General features: G+C 42.8%; 1 protein-coding gene across 1 annotated transcript; it reads right to left on the minus strand.

The window, feature by feature from the left end:
* Positions 1 to 3,738: 3,738 nt before the first annotated feature.
* LOC140068660 (angiopoietin-related protein 5-like) lies at positions 3,739 to 9,685 on the minus strand. The gene is made up of 7 exons (XM_072114046.1): positions 9,651 to 9,685; positions 8,776 to 8,854; positions 6,317 to 6,338; positions 6,083 to 6,174; positions 4,934 to 5,054; positions 4,249 to 4,434; positions 3,739 to 4,166 (listed from the first exon to the last, which is right to left on the minus strand). Exons 2-7 carry the CDS (start codon positions 8,842 to 8,844, stop codon positions 3,865 to 3,867), a joined length of 792 nt encoding a protein of 263 aa, XP_071970147.1. The 5' UTR covers positions 8,845 to 8,854; positions 9,651 to 9,685; the 3' UTR covers positions 3,739 to 3,864.
* Positions 9,686 to 20,770: the final 11,085 nt, after the last annotated feature.

Consider the following 20,770-nt stretch of genomic DNA (forward strand, 5'->3'; position numbering starts at 1 on the left):
ACATCTGCAAAGTCCAGGTATGGAGCGGAAGCAGGTGCCAGGTAAGGAAAACATCTTACAAGTGCTTGAGGGTGCTCGGAGCGTAGTTCCTTGGCACGCTCCTTAAACCGAACGTCAATCCGAGTGGCCCGGTGTGATAATACCACTCAGAGTTGACAGCAAGTTACGAGCCGGAGCATCTTTGATCTGCGCAGAGAGTCCTTTTACTGTCAGGATTCGGAATGAGTGGATCCTTTGGACCACTGCAGGAGGTGGTACTAGCCGACATCTGGGACCAGAATCTAAGTGGCACCTGGCCCGCAACAAAGCGGAATAGTCTTGCTGCGGCAGGGTACCACCAGGTTGCCTCACAGATGTGACTAGCCTGCGGTGGCAGCCGGGGTCAGGGCAGGTGGCAGAGATGCAGGGTCAAGTCCCATCCGGTGTCAGCAATGGAAGGTCAAGACAGATGGGAACGGGAACACAGGCACACAGAACATCGGAACACAAGGAACATAACGACACAGAAACATAGCTGCAGAGCTGCGGCAGCTGCAGGGGCACACAGAGGGACATGGGTGGGCCCGCTATCTGAGACAGGGATCTCGGGAGCACCCATGACACATCCCCCTTATTCTATAATATGCAGCCCCCATATTATGACACACAGCCCCCCTTATTGTATAATATGTAACCCTTGTATTATTTACAGCCTGCTTAAAGAATGAAGCAATTACCGCTGGTGCTCGAGTCCTCTTCCCTGCCTTGTGCTCTGTGCCAGGACACAGGCAGTGTGACATCATTACATGCTGCCTGATTCCACCAGAACAACAGAGTGGCACAGACAGAAGGATCTGTGCCACTCTGTACATCATTCCCGTCTGTCTCTTAAAGAGACAGGCGTGATTGATTTTTCATGTGGACGAATTGGCCGGCAATGGCTCGGGTATCTGCCGCCTGAGGCAAGACGGAACATAGAGGAGATGTACAGGACACAGCTTCCCCTCTCTCCTAGTGCTCTTTGACAAAATTCCGGGGCCCTGCTCATCTGCTCTCAGCTCTGTGCCTCCTCGAGACAAAGCAAGGAGATGTCCTTGTCTGTTGCTTCTGGGGGAGCATAATTTGAGGTTGATCTGAATATGAGGCAAAAGGAGTGGCTTATGCATTACAGAAATTGTTTCTCCAAAGCCACTCTGTTTGCTCCGCCCCTTACTTTTGTCCCTATTTCATCTCTCTAAAAGTTGGGAGGTATGACAATACATAACCTTAGTGATCTCTCCTGATGATCCCAATTCAAAATGGGAGAAAAGCGTAGAGGTGATTATATGTAGAAATGAGATGCAGTCTAAACAAATATGAATGCATCCAAGAGTTAGTGAGACTCTCCTATTGTAGTTGTGTAGCATTGGAGAATGTTGAACTTACTTTATGACACTTACAGTTTAGTCCACACTACACAAAATCTTGCGCTCCCCCTACTGACCAAGGTCAATATATTCTGGTGTATGTCTGTTTGGGTTACACTAATATAATTTCCAACGACCTAGAATATTTAGTATGGTGTGGGAGTCCAATTGGAGGAACTTCCAACACGAATAATGCTACATACCGACATAGGTTCCCGTTTATTTTAGATTGTACACTAATGCAACAGCCCTGCCAATGCATATGGCAGGTAGGTGTTGCGAAAGTGTCCCTCTCTTTGTCAAGAGCTGTCTGGTGAACCTGCGCAACTCATCCAGGGGCTCTAACATGGTATGCTTGGTAACTGCAGCTTTAAGCCTCTGCCTGAAAGGTCAAGAGTTAACTTCTCTATCCAATTGTATGCTCTGAAATTGCTGTGAAGGAAGAAGTGTGCTGGTTGGACAAGTGCTTGCCGCCTCATAAGGGGGAGTTTATAAAACTCCTTGTGGGTGGGAGGAAATGGTTTTTCTTACCCAGGAAGCCAGTGAGGTCAGACTCAAAGAGTCAGTGTTCCAGACCAGGAAGCAGAGGTGTCACAGGAAAGCTGCCTGACACCTTAGCCAGTCCCATGAGACTAGGCCTGAAGAGCCCACCATAAGGACTCTGTCCCATCTTTACCAGCCTGGCCTGAAGCCATTACCCAGGCTGTGAGCAACCACCTCCCTGCGGACCTGAACTCTGACCAGTTATCTCCTCCCAGCTGATGTATAAGGCCGCTGTCTGCTCCGAGTGATCCCTGGTTTAAGCTGTTCACAATCACAGGCTCACCATCTTCAGGGATCCTTATCTAAACAGCGGGTTGTCCCAGGGAGAAACCTATTCTATCAGCTTCTCCCTCCATTTTCTTGCACACACCACCTGCTGGAGACCGGCCAGGCTCTGGACTAGACCTCAGTTACCGTATACCAAGCACCGTGACCAAGGCAATAACAGCTAGCCACTCTGGTATTCCATGCCCCGGCTTCATCCAGGCCACGATAAAGGCCTAGGCCCCGGTGGGGGATGTGAATATCAGTGTTCCAATCTAATGTATAATCAGAAATGGTGACCAGTTTTTGTTCAGTGATCGGTTTCTCAATAATTATGTATGTAACATAGGTGGTAGAGGCACAAAGTAGCTGAGAGGTAGAAAACCAACAAACTTTGTATATATTTCATGTAGTTTAATTATTTAACCTCTTCCCTACGCGTTGGGTGCTGGTGCATGGAGAGGGCTGACGGGCTGATCCCTCTCCATAGCCGGTAAGTCTTTGCTGCATATCCCACCGATTGCCGCCGGCACCTTTGGCGCCGCCATCTTGCCGAATATCGTCGCTCCCCGTGACGTCACAGGGGAGCAGTGATCCGTTGCTATGGCAACCTTGGGTTTTATGAAGAGGCTGTCTCGTTTTAACCCATTCATTACAATGTGCTAATTGCAAATTGTAATGAATGAGGAGGAAAATCCCCATGTACTGTCATACTGTAGTAAGGCAGTATATGGTAGGATTAATCAACCTAGGGTGTCTGAAAAATAGCAAAAATTAAAAAAAAAGGTAAAAAAATTATAATTAAAAAAACATAAAAATTAAAATCACCCCCTTTCCCTAGAAGTCATATAAATAAACAGTAAAAATCATAATGCCAGATCTATCAAAATATAATAACGTTTTTTCACTGCGTTTAACCCAGTAACGGAAAATAGCGCCCAAAGTCAAGAATGGCACTTTTTGCCATTTCTAAGAATTATATAAAAAGTGATAAAACAGTCATTTTGTTCTAAAAATGATAGCATGTAAAAGGTTATCAAAAGTTGCAAAAAATGACACCACCCACAGCTCTGTACACCAAATTATGAAAAAGTTATTAGCACCGGAAGATGGCAAAATCAAATAAAAAAATTTGTACAGGAGGATTTAAAATTTTGTAAATGTAAGAAAACATAAAACCTATACAAATTTGGTATCCACGTGATCGCACCGACCCAAAGAATTTGGGGCGCACAGTGAAAGCCGTAAAATCCAAGCCCACAAGAAAACGCTGCAAATGTTTTTTTTCACCATTTTTACTGCATTTGGAATTTTTTTCCTGCTTCCCACTACACGACATGGAATATTAAATACCATAACTATGAAGTGCAGTTTGATATGCAGAAAATAAGCCGTCACACAGCTCTTCAAGTGTAAAAAATAAAAAAGTAGATTTTTGAAGGTGGAGAGTGAAAAATGGAAATGAAAAAACAAAAAAGGGCCCGGTCTTAAGGGGTTAACAAACCTTAGCAATATTATAATTAGGAATTGTACAATATAAAATGTATAATGTTTGACTATCTTTAATTAAGAAAATATTATGACAGATTCCATCTTTAATACATAAAGTCCAAGAAACCGATACATCTAAAAAAATTATGTACTGAAATGAAAACTTCCAAGAACGATCCCTCTAATTATAAACGAGGTACATTCTCGAGAACTTCAGAGACTCCTCCCATCTCCATGTTGGCCAAGCTACAGATGAGGTCCAATGTTTATATAACGATTGGTCGCGCCAAACTCCATTCAGATTTGCAAATCCGCAGGCGTTAAACCACCAGCCTGCTTGTAACAGATCGCTGCAGCTCGGCTCCATTATGCCCCCTACTGGACAGTATGGGTGACAGTTGTCCTTGACCACATCCAAAGTACTGAAAGGGCGGCCATGCTGGTTGCTGCCAGAAATGTTTTCATATTCTGAAAAGGCGTCTCCTACCATGAAAAATATAATTTATTCACATCTTTCCTTCCTGGTTCTTTCACTGTACGGTGATTTGTATTCTGCGTCACTCACCTGCTGTTCCCGAGTAATTTCCGGCCATCAACTTATAGTATTCGTCTGCCCTACCGATACTGAAGGGACTGTACAGTGCATAAGCCTTCTCCCCATCAAAGTCTCCCATGCTGATGTACAGGCTGGCGGGTCTACCTGTCTGATGGGTCAGGTCATACATTTTTTTTAGACCCAACCAATGCTCACCTAGAATAATCAAAAAATAATTAATTATCGTATATACTCGAGTATAAGCCAACAGAAGTATAGGCCAAGGCCCTTAATTTTACCACAAAAACCTGGAAAACCTATTGACTCGAGTATAAGCCGAGGGTGGGAAATGCATTGGTCACAGCCTCCTCAGTATATAGCCTGCCGGACCCTGCCCCATAGTATATAGCCAGCACCTGCCCCCCAGTATATAGCCTGCCAGCCCATATCCCCCAGTATATAGCCATCCCCCTGGCCCAGTATATAGCCAGCAGTGGGGGAAGCCAGAAAGGTGAGTTTTGATTTTTTTTTTTTACTCGAGTGTAAACCGAGTTTGGGTTTTCAGCACATTTTTTTGTGTTGAAAAACTAGGCTTATACTCGAGTATATATATATGGTATATATTAATTAGTGAAAAATAGAGAGGAGTTATAAAAGTAGAGAGTGTATTATACTCTAAGACCACATAAAGGTAGAGATTTTTAGTCTTCTTTACCTTGAAGTTGTCCAAATCCATTTTCATATTCCTTCCATGTTTTATAGAAGCTCAATCTATCTGTTCCATCGTGTCTCTGTATAAGAGTCCGGCCGCCATATTTAGACATTTCACAGTAAACCTGATGGGAGCATAAATAACAATTTTAAAAAAAAAAACAAAAAAAACATTCAAATTCTGAAAAAAAAAATCTTAAAATTGCACTCGATAAAATGATGTCGATATATAAACAGTGTGAAGTTTATCGGAGACGCAGATACCGTCTGTCAGGAGAAAGGGCCCAAGGCTGGAGTAGAATAAGTATGAATCGGGCTTCTCCATGGAGAACTAGGTTATTAGAAACATCTGAATGAGGGAACTGGTTTACAGCGTCCCGATATAAGGACCATCCATGCGAAGAAAAACTAAAATGGCCATCAGTGCTGATACATCAAGGAGTAAAGTCCACTATCCAGAATTGGTACCAGAACTTAAAAACGTTAATTAAATCTTCACATTTATTCCATCCCTTTCTTTTGTGGATTGCATCAGCCAATCGTGCGTCTCCCCGTTCCATGCACCTTTCTCCACAGATTGCACACAACCTCTGAGTGAGTTGACTAACTTTTGTTTTATCAAGTCCCAGCAGTCACGTACTTCAATCCTCTGCCGTTCCTTTAAAAAAAATCTACCATTTGATTTGATGCATTATTAACTAAATATACCTTGAGAATGCTGCAGCTACACTGATGTAGAAACATATCTGAGTGGAGTGGTTTTGTTGAAAAAAATTCAGGACGTTGGGAAAGCTGGATCCACATTGCACACAAGCTTTCTGAACAGCTAAGACAGGACTAATCATCCTGAGCTGGGGGATGGTGCAGCAATTGATTATTCTGCCTGGCAGGGAGAACAGTGATTGCATCATCCCCTGGTGCAGTGCATAACTAATGTGGAAGGAGAAGCACGGAGCCCAGGCACAGAAGCGACAGAGCTTCATTTTAATAATTGTATAATTGTTTTTTCATCAAAACCACTCAGCTCAGGGAATAAACAAGATATGTTTCTGCATCAGTGTAGCTACAGCAGTCTTAATGCATGTTTGTTTCATAATGCATCAAATCAAATGGTAGGTTTCCTTTAACTATCCAAATTATCCAGAATTCTTACCTGAAAAGAGCTGTTCCCGTCTTTTGGTTGTATCCAGTATAATCCACTGGGAGCCTTATGATTCCTTAACCATACATCTGCACAGTCATATCCTATTAACATAAAAATTGAGATTACATTGCCCAGAATTTGTACATTTTAATTTAATTAATTTGCATCTGATGTATTTAATATCATTTTTTAACGTTAAAAAAAAAAAAAATAAAGAATACAAAATTCTGTAAATTGTCTTACCTTGTATGACCTTAGCTTGAGGCTGTAAATACAAAGACAAGAGAAATAAGTCAATATTTGGAGCCATTTTATCATAGAACTATTAACGTATATACTCGAGTATAAGCCGATGTGTGTATAAGTCGAGACCCATAATTTTAACACAAAAAACTGGAAAAACCTATTGGTTCGAGTATAAGCAGAGGGTGGGAAATGCATTGGTCACAGCCCCCCCCCAGTATATAGCCAGCCAGCCCCTTGTAGTATATAGCCAGCCAGCCCCTTGTAGTATATAGCCAGCCAGCCCCTTGTAGTATATAGCCAGCCAGCCCCTTGTAGTATATAGCCTGCAAGTCCCCTGGAGTATATAGCCTGCAGGCCCCCTGGATTATATAGCCTGCAAATCCCCTGGAGTATACAGCCAGCCATGCCCCTGGAGTATACAGCCAGCCATGCCCCTGGAGTATACAGCCAGCCATGCCCCTGGAGTATACAGCCAGCCATGCCCCTGGAGTATACAGCCAGCCATGCCCCTGGAGTATACAGCCAGCCATGCCCCTGGAGTATACAGCCAGCCATGCCCCTGGAGTATACAGCCAGCCATGCCCCTGGAGTATACAGCCAGCCATGCCCCTGGAGTATACAGCCAGCCCTCCCCCTGTAGTATACAGCCAGCCCCCGGTAGTATATCACCTGCCAGCCCCCTGTAGTATATAGCCTTCCAGCCCTCTGTAGTATATAGCCTTCCAGCCCCCTGTAGTATATAGCCTTCCAGCCCACTGTAGTATATAGCCTGCTCAGCCCCCTGTAGTATATAGCCTGGCCAGCCCCCTGTAGTATATAGCCTGGCCAGCCCCCTGTAGTATATAGCCTGGCCAGCCCCCTGTAGTATATAGCCTGGCCAGCCCCCTGTAGTATATAGCCTGGCCAGCCCCCTGTAGTATATAGCCTGGCCAGCCCCCTGTAGTATATAGCCTGGCCAGCCCCCTGTAGTATATAGCCTGGCCAGCCCCCTGTAGTATATCGCCTGCCAGCCCCTGCCCCTAATATAATGCCAGTAGGAAAAAAAAACAAATAAGTGTACTCAACTTCCGACAACCCCCCCTCCGTGTCCCCGTGTGGTCCATCGCAGGCATTGTGACGTCAGCCGCTTGCTGACATCTTAGTGTGTGCGATGCCGGCGCACATAGAATGTCAGCTGACGTCACAATCCCTGCGATGGACCACAGTGGGACACGGAACCGAGATAGATAGAAGAGGACCTGCCAGGGGGGCGTCGAAGTTGAGTACACTTGTTTTTTCTTTCTTTATTCGAGTATAAGCCGACAATAACATTTAACCCCTTACCGATATGTGACCTAGTATTACGTCACATGCCGGGTCCCGGTGCATATTGCAGCAAAGATTTACCGGTAACACCCACGATCGGTGCCAGCCAGCATGGGCGCCGCCATCTTTCCGAGGATCGTCGCTCCCTGTGACGTCATCGGGAAGCGGCGATCCGTCGCCATGGTAGCCTCGGGTCTCACGAAGACCCGAGGATACTTCGGGTCAACCCATGCATTACAATGTGCTGATGTAGGAGGAGTAAAATCCCCATATACTGCCATACTGAAGTATATGATAGGATCTTACAGACAACCTAGGGTTAATGTACCCTAGGGAGTCTGAAAAATAGTAAAAATAAAAAAAAAATAAAAATATAATAAAAAAACCTAAAAACTCAAATCACCCCCCTTTCCCTGATATAAATATAAATAAACAGTAAAGTAAACACATTAGGTATTGCCGCGTCCGAAAATGCCTGATCTATCAAAATATGATAACGTTTTTTCACTGCGTTTAACCCCGTAACGGAAAATCGCGCCCAAAGTCAAAAAAGGGAACTTTTTTTGCAATTAAAAAAAAAAATTAAAATTATATAGAAAGTGATCAAAAGGTCGCACAGTCCTAAAAATGATAACATTGTAAACGTCATCAAAATCCGCAAAAAACTACACCACCCACAAAAGTGCCAGAAGATGGCAAAATCCCCCCAAAAAATTTTGTACAGGAGGTTTACATTTTTTTAAATGTATGAAAACATTATAAAACCTATATATATTTGTTATCCCCATAATTGTACCAACCCAAAGAATAAAGTAGACCTATCATTTGGGGCGCACAGTGAAATCCGTAAAATCCAAGCCCACAAGAATACGGCACAAATGCGTTTTTTTTACCAATTTCACTGCATTTGGAATTTTTTTCCTGCTTCCCAGTACATGGCATGGCAACGATTAACATTTTTGTGCTGGAAATCTCGGCTCATACTCGAGTATATATATGGTAAGCATCAAGTTAAATATTTAGTATATTTTTTTTTCAGAGTTTTTTTTAAAGATGATATAAAACTGATTAAATTGATACGCCAAAGAATGAAAAAGTACATGTAAAATGAAGATTTTTATGTATTTACTTATTCTATAATCTGCACTCACCAATGATGCCGTTTGGGGGCAATAAAGACCAAGTAGGAGGAGACAACTGAAAAAATTTATGGATTTCATGTTTTGTTTCCTGAAATGAGATAATTGTATTTTAATACTTTTGTTGCTGTTATATAACATATACAGGAAAATCTTGGACTCCAGTCACACTGTATTTTGTTGCAAGAAAATTCTTTATTGATACAAACTTTAACGTGACGCTCCACCCCTCTTAGCGGTTATGACCGCCATTCCTCCATAACAGCGCCACAACTTGCTATATGCAAGAACCAAGCATTGTACCTCCTCACTTGCAAACCCAAGTCTGATGAAGGTCAATTGTTTGGCCGAAACGTCACGTTAAAGTTTGTATCAATAAAGAATTTTCTTGCAACAAAATACAGTGTGACTGGAGTCCAAGATTTTCCTAGATTCAACGGGATTGGGACCCTCTCCAGAACTATTAAAGAAAACCCAACTTACAGACGACCCCTAGTTACAGACAGACCTCTGGATGTTGGTAATTTACTGTACTTTAGCCTTAGGCTACAATAATCGGCTATAACAGTTATCACAGGAGTCTATGAAGATTTAGTGTTACTCCTGGTTCTTACGACAACCCAACATTTTTGAAATTCAGTTGTCACAGAGACCAAAAATTTTTTTTGCTGGGGTTACAATTCTAAAATCTACAGCTCCGACTTACATACAAATTCAACTTAAGAACAAACATACAGCACCTATCTTGAACATAACCTGGGGACTGCCTGTATAATAACCAGAGAAGAACGAAGCTAATACTGATAGGAGAAGACAATGTAGAAAGTAATTACAAAAACATTGGCTTTAGAGAATCCGACAATTAAGAAAGTTCTAGCAGCACTTACTCAGTATATCCAAGGTCCAGAATCCTAGTCCTGGGCTGAGAGCAATGTCCTCCACATCACTGCCCTCCCTGTATATAGTACAAGGGGCGAGTCACAATCAGCCAATCAGATGCCCCCCAGACCCATCATTGTAAGTTGTACAATTAAGGTAATTAACATTCCGGGTTTTTGTGTCTAAATACTTGGACAGTTTTACTGATCTGTTATCTTGTTCACTTATATGTTCTAATAAATCCTAACCCTAACAATCTACATACAATTATGCATTAACCCCTTGCCGCCAATGAGCATTTTCTACTTTGTTTCTATTTTACCCCCCCTCCACCTTAAAAAAATCTATAACTTTTTTCTTTTTCGGTGTATTTAGCTATGAGGGACTATTTTTTGCACGCAAACCTCATTTTCTTGTGGGTTTCCATTGTGCGATCCAAATTAGAGTGCGCTCACGCGTTGCGGTTTGGTTGCGTTCATAAAGCGACGCTAGTGCACAGGGGGCGGGCCTCGGCCCGATCACATATGCTTTCCCCGGGAAACGCATGTGATCGATAACCCGATTGCATGCATTTCTTTGGAGGCCCGCCCCCTGTGCACTAGCGTCATGAAATGAACGCAACCAAAGCGCAACGTGTGAACGCGCCCTCACACTTCTGCTTTATTTTTGGGTCAGTACAATTACGAAGATACTAAATTTATATAGATTTTATAAGGTAATAAAAACTAAAACCTCTTGCCTCTTGTACACAATTTTTTTTGTTTTGCCCTATAACTTTCATGACGCGTTCCGATTGTCGTTACTCCGGCGCCCTCTGTCGGGCAGTTACTGCCCATAGTGCCTTAGTGGACGTTCACATGTTACGATTTGGTCTGCGTTTGGAATGCAATAGGACAGCTGAGGAGAGTTTATTTGCCTGACTACACTAATTTACATTTGTTAACGCAATGCGGGAAGTCACGCGTTGACGGCACATGCGTTAACATCAGGTTTACGGTGCGTTTTGTAAACTAAAAAGTTCACAGTAATGTAATTCGGCAAATCACCTCTCCTCAGATGTTTGTAATGCATTTCAAACGCAATAGGCCAAAATGCAACGTGTGAACGCGCCCTTACTGCCTCACTACTAATACATGTGGCCCAATATGGATCATTTATTATAGGTCTGGCACGTTTGCACCATTTTTATTTTGTGTGCAACTTATTTTGTTCTACCTGTAATGAGTTAATTTTCATTTTGACGATGGAGAGCAGAGATCGCTATGAGGAACCCCAAGAAAGGCGGCGGCGGCCACACGTTCCGCTAGCGTTGCGTTCATAATACGACGCTAGGACACAGGGGAAGGGCCTTGGCTCGTTTGCATATGCGTTTCAAGTGAAACACATGCGATTGGTTTATCGACTGCATACGTTTCCCGGTAAACACATATGCGATCGGGCCAAGGTCCGCCCCTGTGCGCTAGTGTCATGTTATGAACGCAACGCTAGCGGAACATGTAACCGCAGCCTAACTTTACTTTATATTTTGGTATTAATCCTCCAAATATGAAATTTATTTTTGTTTTAATGTTTAAAAATTTTATTGTTTTTAATGTTTAATAACAAACGATTAAAAAACTAAACTCGTATGTGTACGAAAAAACACCAGCCACGAAAAGCAAGTCCTTTACAGCTGTTCCAAACCTAAAAATACAAGTTATGTCAGTCCCAAATCCCCAAATGTTCTAAGACACAAAACCACAATCGGCAGAGTCCATAAATATGAAGTGGTCGATAAATTATGTGTTTTTAATGGTAATATTTTTGTAGGTAGCACGTGGCCCTTTTGAAAAGAAATCTGTCTCTAAGAAAGCTTCCGAATATAAAAGGCCAAAAAATATTCATCTAGAATATTCTGTATATCTTGTATTTGAAATGGAATGAGATATTTGACCTCAATTCAAGATTTGTTATTCGAAATACAAATTTTATGACAATCATTTAACTGATAAATAGTCTATTGATATATAAAATTTAAAAAAAAAACAAATTTTTTCAAAAATCTAATTTATACATAAAATTTTTGTTACTTTTTTTTTAATGACCAGAACACCATTCCTGAAACTACTGAATCACATGAGATTTTTTTTGTGAATGAAAAGTCTGGTTTCTATAGGAACTAGCTACATGTAGACCTCCACGTAACACTCAGCAAACTGGAACAACTGCTACGTGGAATATTTAATGGACCTCCACAACCGGTGCAACCGGAGGGACTGGATCGGCAACTTTATTTACTTGACTGACTTTGACTCACATTAAGAGTTCTCCAGTCATAGCAAGTGATCTCCTATCTACAGGGGATACCACAAACCCCCATTCTCATGATCCGTGGGGGTCCCATCACAGAGACCCCCACCAATCAGCAAGCTAGGGCCTAACTTGCTATGAATATAGAACCCCTTTAAATAACATTGCATATAATATATTATTAATATACAGTATTAACCCTTTAAGGACGTAGGGTTTTTTCCCTCATTTCTCGCTCTCCACCTTCAAAAATCCATAACTTTATCATTTTTGCGTGTACAGAGTTGGGTGAGGTCTTATTTTGTGCATAACAAATTTTATTTCCCGTGATGTTATTTATTATTCCATGCCATGTACTGGAAAGCAGTAAAAAAAATTCCTAATGTGGAAAAACTGATTTCACGTCAAGTTCTTTTGAGCTCAGTTTTTACGATTTTCACTCTGCGCTCCCAATAACACCTCTAACTACCCACGCGAACAAGGAGAGAACATCCAAAATCTTTGCAGATGTTGAACCTGGGACTTGAACCCATGTCCCCAGCGCTGCAAGGCTGTAATGCTAACCACTAAGCCACCATGCTGCCGTTATTAATTTTCATATTCATTATCGATACTATCCTACATTATAAAGCGTCTATTATCTCCTACCACATTTAAGAACAGGAAAACACAGATCTACATGCAAACAGGCGTCAGAAGTAGAATTAAAATCAACCTAAGATCCAAACCAACACAATTTGCTTTAACAAAATGTATTTATGACCATTGTAGACAGTTACACATACTTTAGAGGTAGGTCGCCATTCACCAATAGATGAACACATTCTCATGTACAATATAAATTGTATATAAAATCTCATATATAAAAAAGGTTTCATTTCCATATTGTTCACCTCCCCCATAAAGTGATCTGTGAATTCGCAAAAACATGTAAACAATTAAGAGATCCGGTCCTTAAAGTGTCCCAAGTAGAAGATCCCTCAAGCACAAAACTTTAAGATCTTGAAAGTCTCAGCTGATAAGAATAGCTTAGAGGATAGGAAAGAGATATAGATCAAATCTTACAATGTGATAAGGGATTGTTAAGGATTTCTATCTAAGGCTCAAACAGCCCTTCTCAGTTGTAAGGTGATTTCCAAATAAACTGCTATAACCAAAATGGCTCCCGGTATTGGGATGAGAGCAGAAACCAAGACACACTCCAGTCTCTTAGAAAATGCAGTTTATTAGTGCGCAGCCACATATATAAAACAGAGAAAATTATCTGCATAGGGGTATGAAAAGTTAATAAAATACTGCAATGCTATAGGCTAGCCTGAATATACCAGAATCTCCCCCAAATGAACTTCATTATTGGAAAAATACTAGACTAGGGGGAAATAGAATGTTTTTACTAATTGTCCTTGTATTAACTCTGTATAAGTCACAACATGGCCTTCAAGCAGAGAAGCTTCAGAAAAGACAAGGTAAACAATAGCGAGGACAAAGTAATTTCTAAACAGTTCACACAAAATTATGTTTGAATCATGACTTGGCTGGACAGTGGACAACATGACCCCTGGCTAAGACAAGATAGCGTCCGGTTGGATTGAACATGACCATTAAAAAGACATGAGTCTCTCCAACATGAAGTTAGCCGGACTCACCCTCCTCCCGTGTGCCATATGAACCTTGCAACAATCTTGTGAGTGCAAAGTAAATTCCAAGCCCTTTGGCTGCGGGCACTGCCCAACTTCCAAAAAAAACACAAACAGAATCCAGCACTTCTCAAAAGGTTATCTTCATCTTTATTGTTCCATTAAATCCATTACAAGGTGCATGACATATATAGAAAGCAGCAACACCTTTCGAGTGCAACCAAGACACTTGATTGTGCGACTGCACTCAAAACGCGTAGAGGGCAGCTTTTGTATGTGTACAGAAAAAAAACTTAGATTGTGGTTCCTTGCTCAGCCAATCACTAGCCTCAATGGTAGTGTTCTGCACACAGACTGGGCCTCTGAAGCCAACAATTGGATCACTTTCAGTCCAATAGAAACAGAACCCTGTAGGCCAGAGAGCAAACACTGGAAACATTTTCTTTTTGCAACTTTTGTCATAATTTTCTAAATGTTACTTCTAAAAAAGTTGCACATTTTGGTGCAAATAACAGCAAAACAAGAGCCAGCCAATTGAGGGGATTCTTAGACATTTCAGAGTTTTGTGTGTCTAAGAAAACCACCAGACTCGCCTGCCTCAATAATCAACCATTTAGATAAATCAGGCAAGTCAAAAACCTTACAAAAAGTCCCAAAAAACTAGAAACACATTTCCACACTTAAGATACATGTACCCCTGAGTCTTTTGGAGAGCAGGGTAACATAGTGGGACCATGTACAGCAGACAGTGCAGGAGCTGAAGGGAGAAGCATGTAGGAGTCATTCCTTCAGACCCTGCACCATGTATTATTCAATGAATTAGCTTTGACTGGAGTGTTCCTTTTATATGTTGCATGGAATGGCTTCCAGCTTGGCACCACAAGTTCCCACCTTCATGCGAATTATGAAAAACACGCCTTAATGCTACGTTTTGGGCCACAGCAGTTCATTTTATGAATATTTGAACATATAACAGAATAAAGGACAAGAGACAATAGCATTTTTTGTCCCCGTGTGTTATTCTCCATCTAATTCTCCCTGCGTTCCCCCGAATAACCACTGCAGGAGGCAGCAGACATGTGGGCAATCTGTTGGCATCACCGGAATAAACCACCCATGCTGTGACATCTGAAAACAGAGCCAAGAAACCAACCAGAGTAGATAGCGAAGGGCAGAGAGGGTGAGATCTCTTCTTATCGCACCGGCCAGAAGGTTCACGGTGGTCCACCCCCACATCTCCTTGAAATTTAATAACTCTGTCCCCCTCCCCTTTAAAGACCCCCCCTTCTCAAAGCATAAAGAGGGGTGCGCCAATGGGACCTGGGCTACATCATACAAAATAGCCAATGAGGCACCCAAAATCCCCCACAGTCCCAAGCCCCATTGCTAAATGCTATGAGGCTCTTAAGACTGAAGGGATTTGTGAGCTGATGAAACCATCTCACATGTTCCATTACCTTACCGGCAGCCCAGAAAGAAAAACACACCTTAACGGCAAGTATTGGGTAATGTGGGTGTCAGGCTTGCAGGTGTGGATCCTCTGGATCACTGCAGACGATGACTCATGCCACTACCTGGGACCGGAGTCTAAGTGGTACCCGGTTTTCACCAGAGCCCGCCGCAAGGCGGGTTAGACAAGCTGCGGCGTGGTACCACCAGGTCGTTCCTCAGGCGTGACTTGTCTGCAGTGGCGGCCAAGGTAGAAGTACAGAGACAGCAGACAATCTCGTGGTCGAAGTCCAGGCACAAGGTCAGGGCAGGCGGCAGAGGTGCAACATCAGAGTCAGGACCAGAGTCAGCAACAGGAGGTTCAAGCATTAGGGTACAGGAACACAGCACACAGGACAGTAGCATGGAGGAACTCAGGTAACACTGGAATACGGAGGAGGTCAGGTAACACTGGAACACGGAGGAGGTCAGGTACACAGGAGACACAGGAACGCAGAAGACACATGAATAGCTTTCTCTCAGGCTGTGAGGCACAAAGATCCGGCAAGAGCTTGCAGGAAGAGGCAGGCTTATATAGAATTAGGCAAATGGCCAGCGCCAATTAATAGCGCACTGGCCCTTTAAATTTCAGCGAGCCGGGCCACGCGCGCCAGGCCGGGGGAGCCGGGGAAGGTAAGAGATGCCGGCCACCGGACCACGGGGAGGCACGTGTGCACCCGCGATCCGAGACAGGGATCGCGGGGGCACCCGTGACAGTGGGTAGGCCACAACATTTATTAATTATTTTTGTAACAAAGTAACGTCATTTTAGGCAACTTTTAACATATAACAGAATAAAGGGCAACATGTGTTATTCTCCGTCTTCTTCTCCAGATTGACCACTGCAGGGTGGCAGAAGGCATGTGGGCAATCAAAGCTATCTGTTGGCATTACCAGAATAAACCGCTACAAGAGAAGACATCTTAACTTATATCATGGGTGGCTGTGTCCCACGGCCCAGCTAAAATATGTCTTGACCAATTGGGTTCAAATGAACCCCATTTTCCGGGAAGAGACGTCCATTACCCTCATGTAAGTCCATGTGGCATATAACCACACCTCCCACGGAAGAGACACGTTTGGAGACTTTAGCATTTAAGGTTTTGCATGCCCTCTCGATGGCCATGGATGCATCTTGCAATCTGCTGAGCCATCAAGTTCATTGAATGTCGGAATTGCGACCAAGGAAGGGCGTCAGCCACTATGTGTTTAGTGTTTTTGCTAAAACTAAATTGTCCTGAACGGATTTTAAATTGCCGCTTACCAAGAGGGGCTGTAGAGGGCCGGTGAAAAAAACCCAGTGGAAGAAGCCTTGCTTCCTGCCTCCTAGGATAAAGGCTTAAGCTTGAGGACGCTCAGGCATTCTCTTGTTGTGTGGCAGGAGGTTGGGATGGGAGGTTTCACTATTCTTTCGGAAGCAGCACAAGGTTAAATGGTGGCCCCTGCGGATTGAACATTTGTGCCAAAATTTACACGATGCATAGAATCTACAGTGAAAAGCCACAAGTAAAATTACCACTGAGTGGGCACTTTGTAACATGAAAGGTGTATTTGGGAAATGTATAAGGTGTTCCACCTATTGCTGTTATCTTACTGATGATGGTATCATACCTAATGTCATTTACTTGAACACACCCCTACTATTGATGGGTCACCTAGTTTCGCAGAACATGGTCTCATGAGGCTTTATACTCCCAAAAGTGCCACCTCTGACTCTTTCTTTCATATCTCATTGCAAGGGGTCCTCAACATCTCTCTGTTTGGCCTATCCTAATGGTGGGGGGGGGGGGGGCAAAGTTAAGACCTTAGGGGGATTTATAAATGCACTTGCACCACAATTCTGGGGGTTTTACACCAAAAACAAAATGCCTTGCATGACAGTTATCAAGGCTTTTAGACCTTATTTTGGCACTTTTCCGACTTGTCCGATTAAGGGGCGTGCCGTTCTGGAAAATGGGTGTGGTCATGTGAGAAATGGGCGTGGTTTGCAGGAAATCGTCCGTGTGCCCAACATTCTGGCGCACAGATTAGACCAACTAAAAGTAGGTCTAAAGTAGGAAACGACAGTTTTATACTGCACCATTGTAGTGTTTTCCAGCTAGAAACTGGTGGAACCTGAGACACATTGTTAAAGGGGTATTCCAGGAATCAGCATAATTCATATACAAATGGCACTCAAAATATAAGCTAATGTGTAATTAGTTGTTATTAAAAATTTTGCTCCCCTTAGCAGAAAATGCTGCTGACATAGACTGTAAGATCTAAATTTTGCTTACCTGAAAATTTCTTTTCCTCGAAGTCCAAAGGCAGCACTGATGGGTAAGAGTCTGGAGTCCTAATTATGACAGAAGAACACAATAACAATGTTAATTAACAATAAATCAATTAACCGACTGCCCTATAAGTATCCTAGGAGTCAAGGAAGAGGCGTGTTTTATGCAGCAAAAAAATTATTTTATTGGGAGGGAATATAATAGTGCTGCCTTTGGACTTCGAGGAAAAGAAATTTTCAGGTAAGCAAAATTTAGATCTTCCTCTCGTCCTACAGGCAGCACTGATGGGATTTAGGTAGCAAATCAAAGGGGGGGACAAATTTTCGAAGCCACTGTAGATAGCACCGATACGCCAAAGGCTGAGCCAGCTGAGGAGACATCCAGCCTGTAATGTTTAGCAAAAGTATTAGAAGAAGTCCAAGAAGCTGCGTGACAGATCTGATCTATAGAGAGCATTGCATACTCTGCCCAGGAAGTAGCAGTAGATCTTGTAGAATGAGCCCTAATCTGTAAAGGTGAAGGTTGTCCCAAGGCTCTGTAAGCCATAGAAATACTCTGCTTTATCCATCGAGAGAGAGAGAGGCTGCAGAGACCTTCATCCCTTTTCTTGGACCTTGAAATTGGAGAAACAGAGATTCAGATTTTCTAAAAGATTTTGTCTTCTCTAGATAAGTCAAGACGGATCTTCTAACATCCAGAAGATGCAGAACTTGCTGATGAGCATTAGCAGGAGTTGGACACAAAGCTGGAAGATAATATTCCTGATTTAAATTAGAAACTGAGGCCACTTTAGGAAGAAACGATGGAACGGTTCTTAGTATGATGCAGTCTGGTCTTATCTGTAAGTATGGCTCTTTGCAGGATAGGGCTTGCAGCTCTGAAATTCTTCTAGCAGTGGAAACGGCAACTAAAAAGAAGGTCTTCCACGATAAACATTTGAGAGAAGCTTCCTGTATAGGCTCAAAAGATTGCCGAGGTGGGCCCCCCAACCTGAGGATGAGGCATCGGTTGTCAGGATCTGGGGTTGAACAAAACGTAAAGATCTGCCGGACGCCAAATTCTTCCTCAACCACCAACCGAGGCTGACTCTGGTCTGAGGAGTTAGTACAATCGGTTTGTCGAATCCTGCTGGAGATTTGTTCCAAACAGCCAGAATGTTGAGTTGTAGCTGTCTGAAATGTGCCTTTGCCCAAGGAACTGCTTCTATTATTGAAGTCATCAGACCCAGGACCCTCATGGCTGTTCTGACCGTTGTGCATCTTGTCTTGATAAGGTAGTGCACGGAATGCTTGATTTTCGAGATTCTCTCCTGAGGAAGATGAATAGTCATACTGCACGAGTCGAGAATATACCCCAGGAACTGAATTCTGGTTGTTGGAATAAGAAGGGATTTTTCCCAATTGATTAGGAAACCCAGTTGTTGTAGAAGATCGATTGTCATCTGAAGATGAAGTTTCAAGAGAGATTGATTCTCTGCTATGAACAGCCAGTCGTCCAAATAGGGCACGATCTGTATCCCCCGAAGTCTCAGTGCAGCCGCCAGAACTATGGTGGTCTTGGTGAAGACGCGAGGGGCTGATGTAATGCCGAATGGCAGACAGGTGAACTGGTAGTGAAGAGTTCTTGAATTGGTCACAATTGCTATTCTCAGATATTTTCTGTGACCTCTCCTGATGGGAATGTGGAGATAGGCATCGGCTAGGTCTATTTTGGCCATGTAGTTGCTTTGCTGTAGAATGGCGGTGGCTGATTTTATGGAGTCCATCTTGAATGCAATTTTGGTCAAGAATCTGTTTAGATAGCGGAGGTCTATAATTAATCTCCACCTGTTGTTCGGCTTTGGTACAGCAAATATGGCGGAGTACACTCCTTTTCCTCTTTCTGACAAAGGGACTTCTTCTAGAGCTCTTTTTTGGATAAATTCGTGCAACAAGGGAAGGATCTGAGATTTCTCGATTTTTGTACTCGAAAATCTTTCTGGCGGAATCTTGTCGAATTCCAAAGCGTATCCGTTTTTTACTGCGGACAGTACCCAAGCATCGGATGTGATGTCTGTCCATAAGTGAGCGAAGTCTGCCATCCTTGCACCTACTGGAGACAGACCTGGCATGGCGTCAGAAGTCAGGCTTCTCGTTTTTTTTACTGTGGAAGACAGTTCTGTCTTTAGACTTCTAAACTCCTCTACGTCGGTTACGAAATGCACGAAAAGGTCTTTCCGGTCTTGCTTTTCTAGGTGGAAAGCTCGGTTTTTTGGAGGTACTGGCTACTTGTGGAAAAGAGTTCCCCTTATCTTCACTAAGATTCTTCAACACCTCCTTCAGGTCTTTCCCAAACAAGGAAGATGGGTGGAAGGGAAGTGAACAGAAGTGATGTTTGGAGGCTACATCCCCTGTCCAGGGCTTTATCCACAGGGCACGACGTGCAGAGTTAGCCGTTAGCATGTTCTTAGATGCAAGTTTTAAAGAGTCAAGAGAAAAATCACACAGAAAATCGCCTGCAAGTTTAACAGAAGACAAATTCTCATAAATTTCTTCTCTAGGGACTCCATCCAAAATGTCCCGACCAATCTGGCTTAGCCATAATCTTAAGGCTCGTGCAACAGGCACAGTAGCAAGAGATGCCTTAGCCATGGCTGCTGAGAGTTGATAGCTTCTGCGGAGCATAGCGTCAGCTTTCCTGTCAAGAGGGTCTTTAAGTAAAGAAGATTCATCTGCAGGAAAAATAGATTTTTTAGATAGTTTAGCCACTGGGATATCAATCTTGGGAGGCAATTCCCATTCTTCAGATTCTTTAGGGTCGATTTTGTATACTGCTCGAAAACGAGACCCCAAATCAAATCTTTTTTAGGCTTAGACCAACCCTGTTCAAAGAGGACTTTAAGATCAGGATGACTAGGCAATACTTTGGCTTTTTTTCTGGGAAAATAAAAAAGTGCATCTTGGTTAACAGAGTCATTATGAGACTCATCTGTCTCCATTACACTTTTAACCGCCTTGATCAATTTAGAGGTTTTATCTTTGTGAAACAGAAAAAAATCCTCAGATACATCTGGCCCAGAACCTTCCGATTCAGGGCTTTCCCCAGAAATTATCTGGGCTTCTGAGCAGCTACTAGAAGGTAAAGATATAGAAGATGATTGCCTATGAGGTTTTCTACGTTTTATGATGTCTTTTAGACTTCTTTTTCTTTGAACTCATCTCTTCAAATACAGCAGACATTTTTTCCTTCATCCACTGAAAATATACATCTCCTCCTGAAGTCTGAGCAGGAGCTGCACAAGGGGCACAAACATCATCAGGGCAATATGCAGCAAACACCCACCTTGTATAGAGAATAGTACGTCATATGTAGGTTAGTGCAGACCCTATTAACCCCTTAAGGACGCAGGGTATTTTCGCTCATTTCTCGCTCTTCATCTTCAAAAATCCATAACTTTTTCAT

The sequence above is a fragment of the Engystomops pustulosus genome, chromosome 7, assembly GCF_040894005.1.
Source record: "Engystomops pustulosus chromosome 7, aEngPut4.maternal, whole genome shotgun sequence".
Lineage (NCBI taxonomy): Eukaryota > Metazoa > Chordata > Amphibia > Anura > Leptodactylidae > Engystomops > Engystomops pustulosus.

Coding starts and splice junctions, on each gene's coding strand:
- LOC140068660 (XM_072114046.1), bottom strand. CDS start 8,844: ATGAAATCCATAAATTTTTTCAGTTGTCTCCTCCTACTTGGTCTTTAT. Junction 6,339..8,775: donor GCCCCCAAACGGCATCATTG/GTGAGTGCAGAT, acceptor TTGTATTTACAG/CCTCAAGCTAAGGTCATACA. Junction 4,167..4,248: donor AAATTACTCGGGAACAGCAG/GTGAGTGACGCA, acceptor TTTTCATGGTAG/GAGACGCCTTTTCAGAATAT.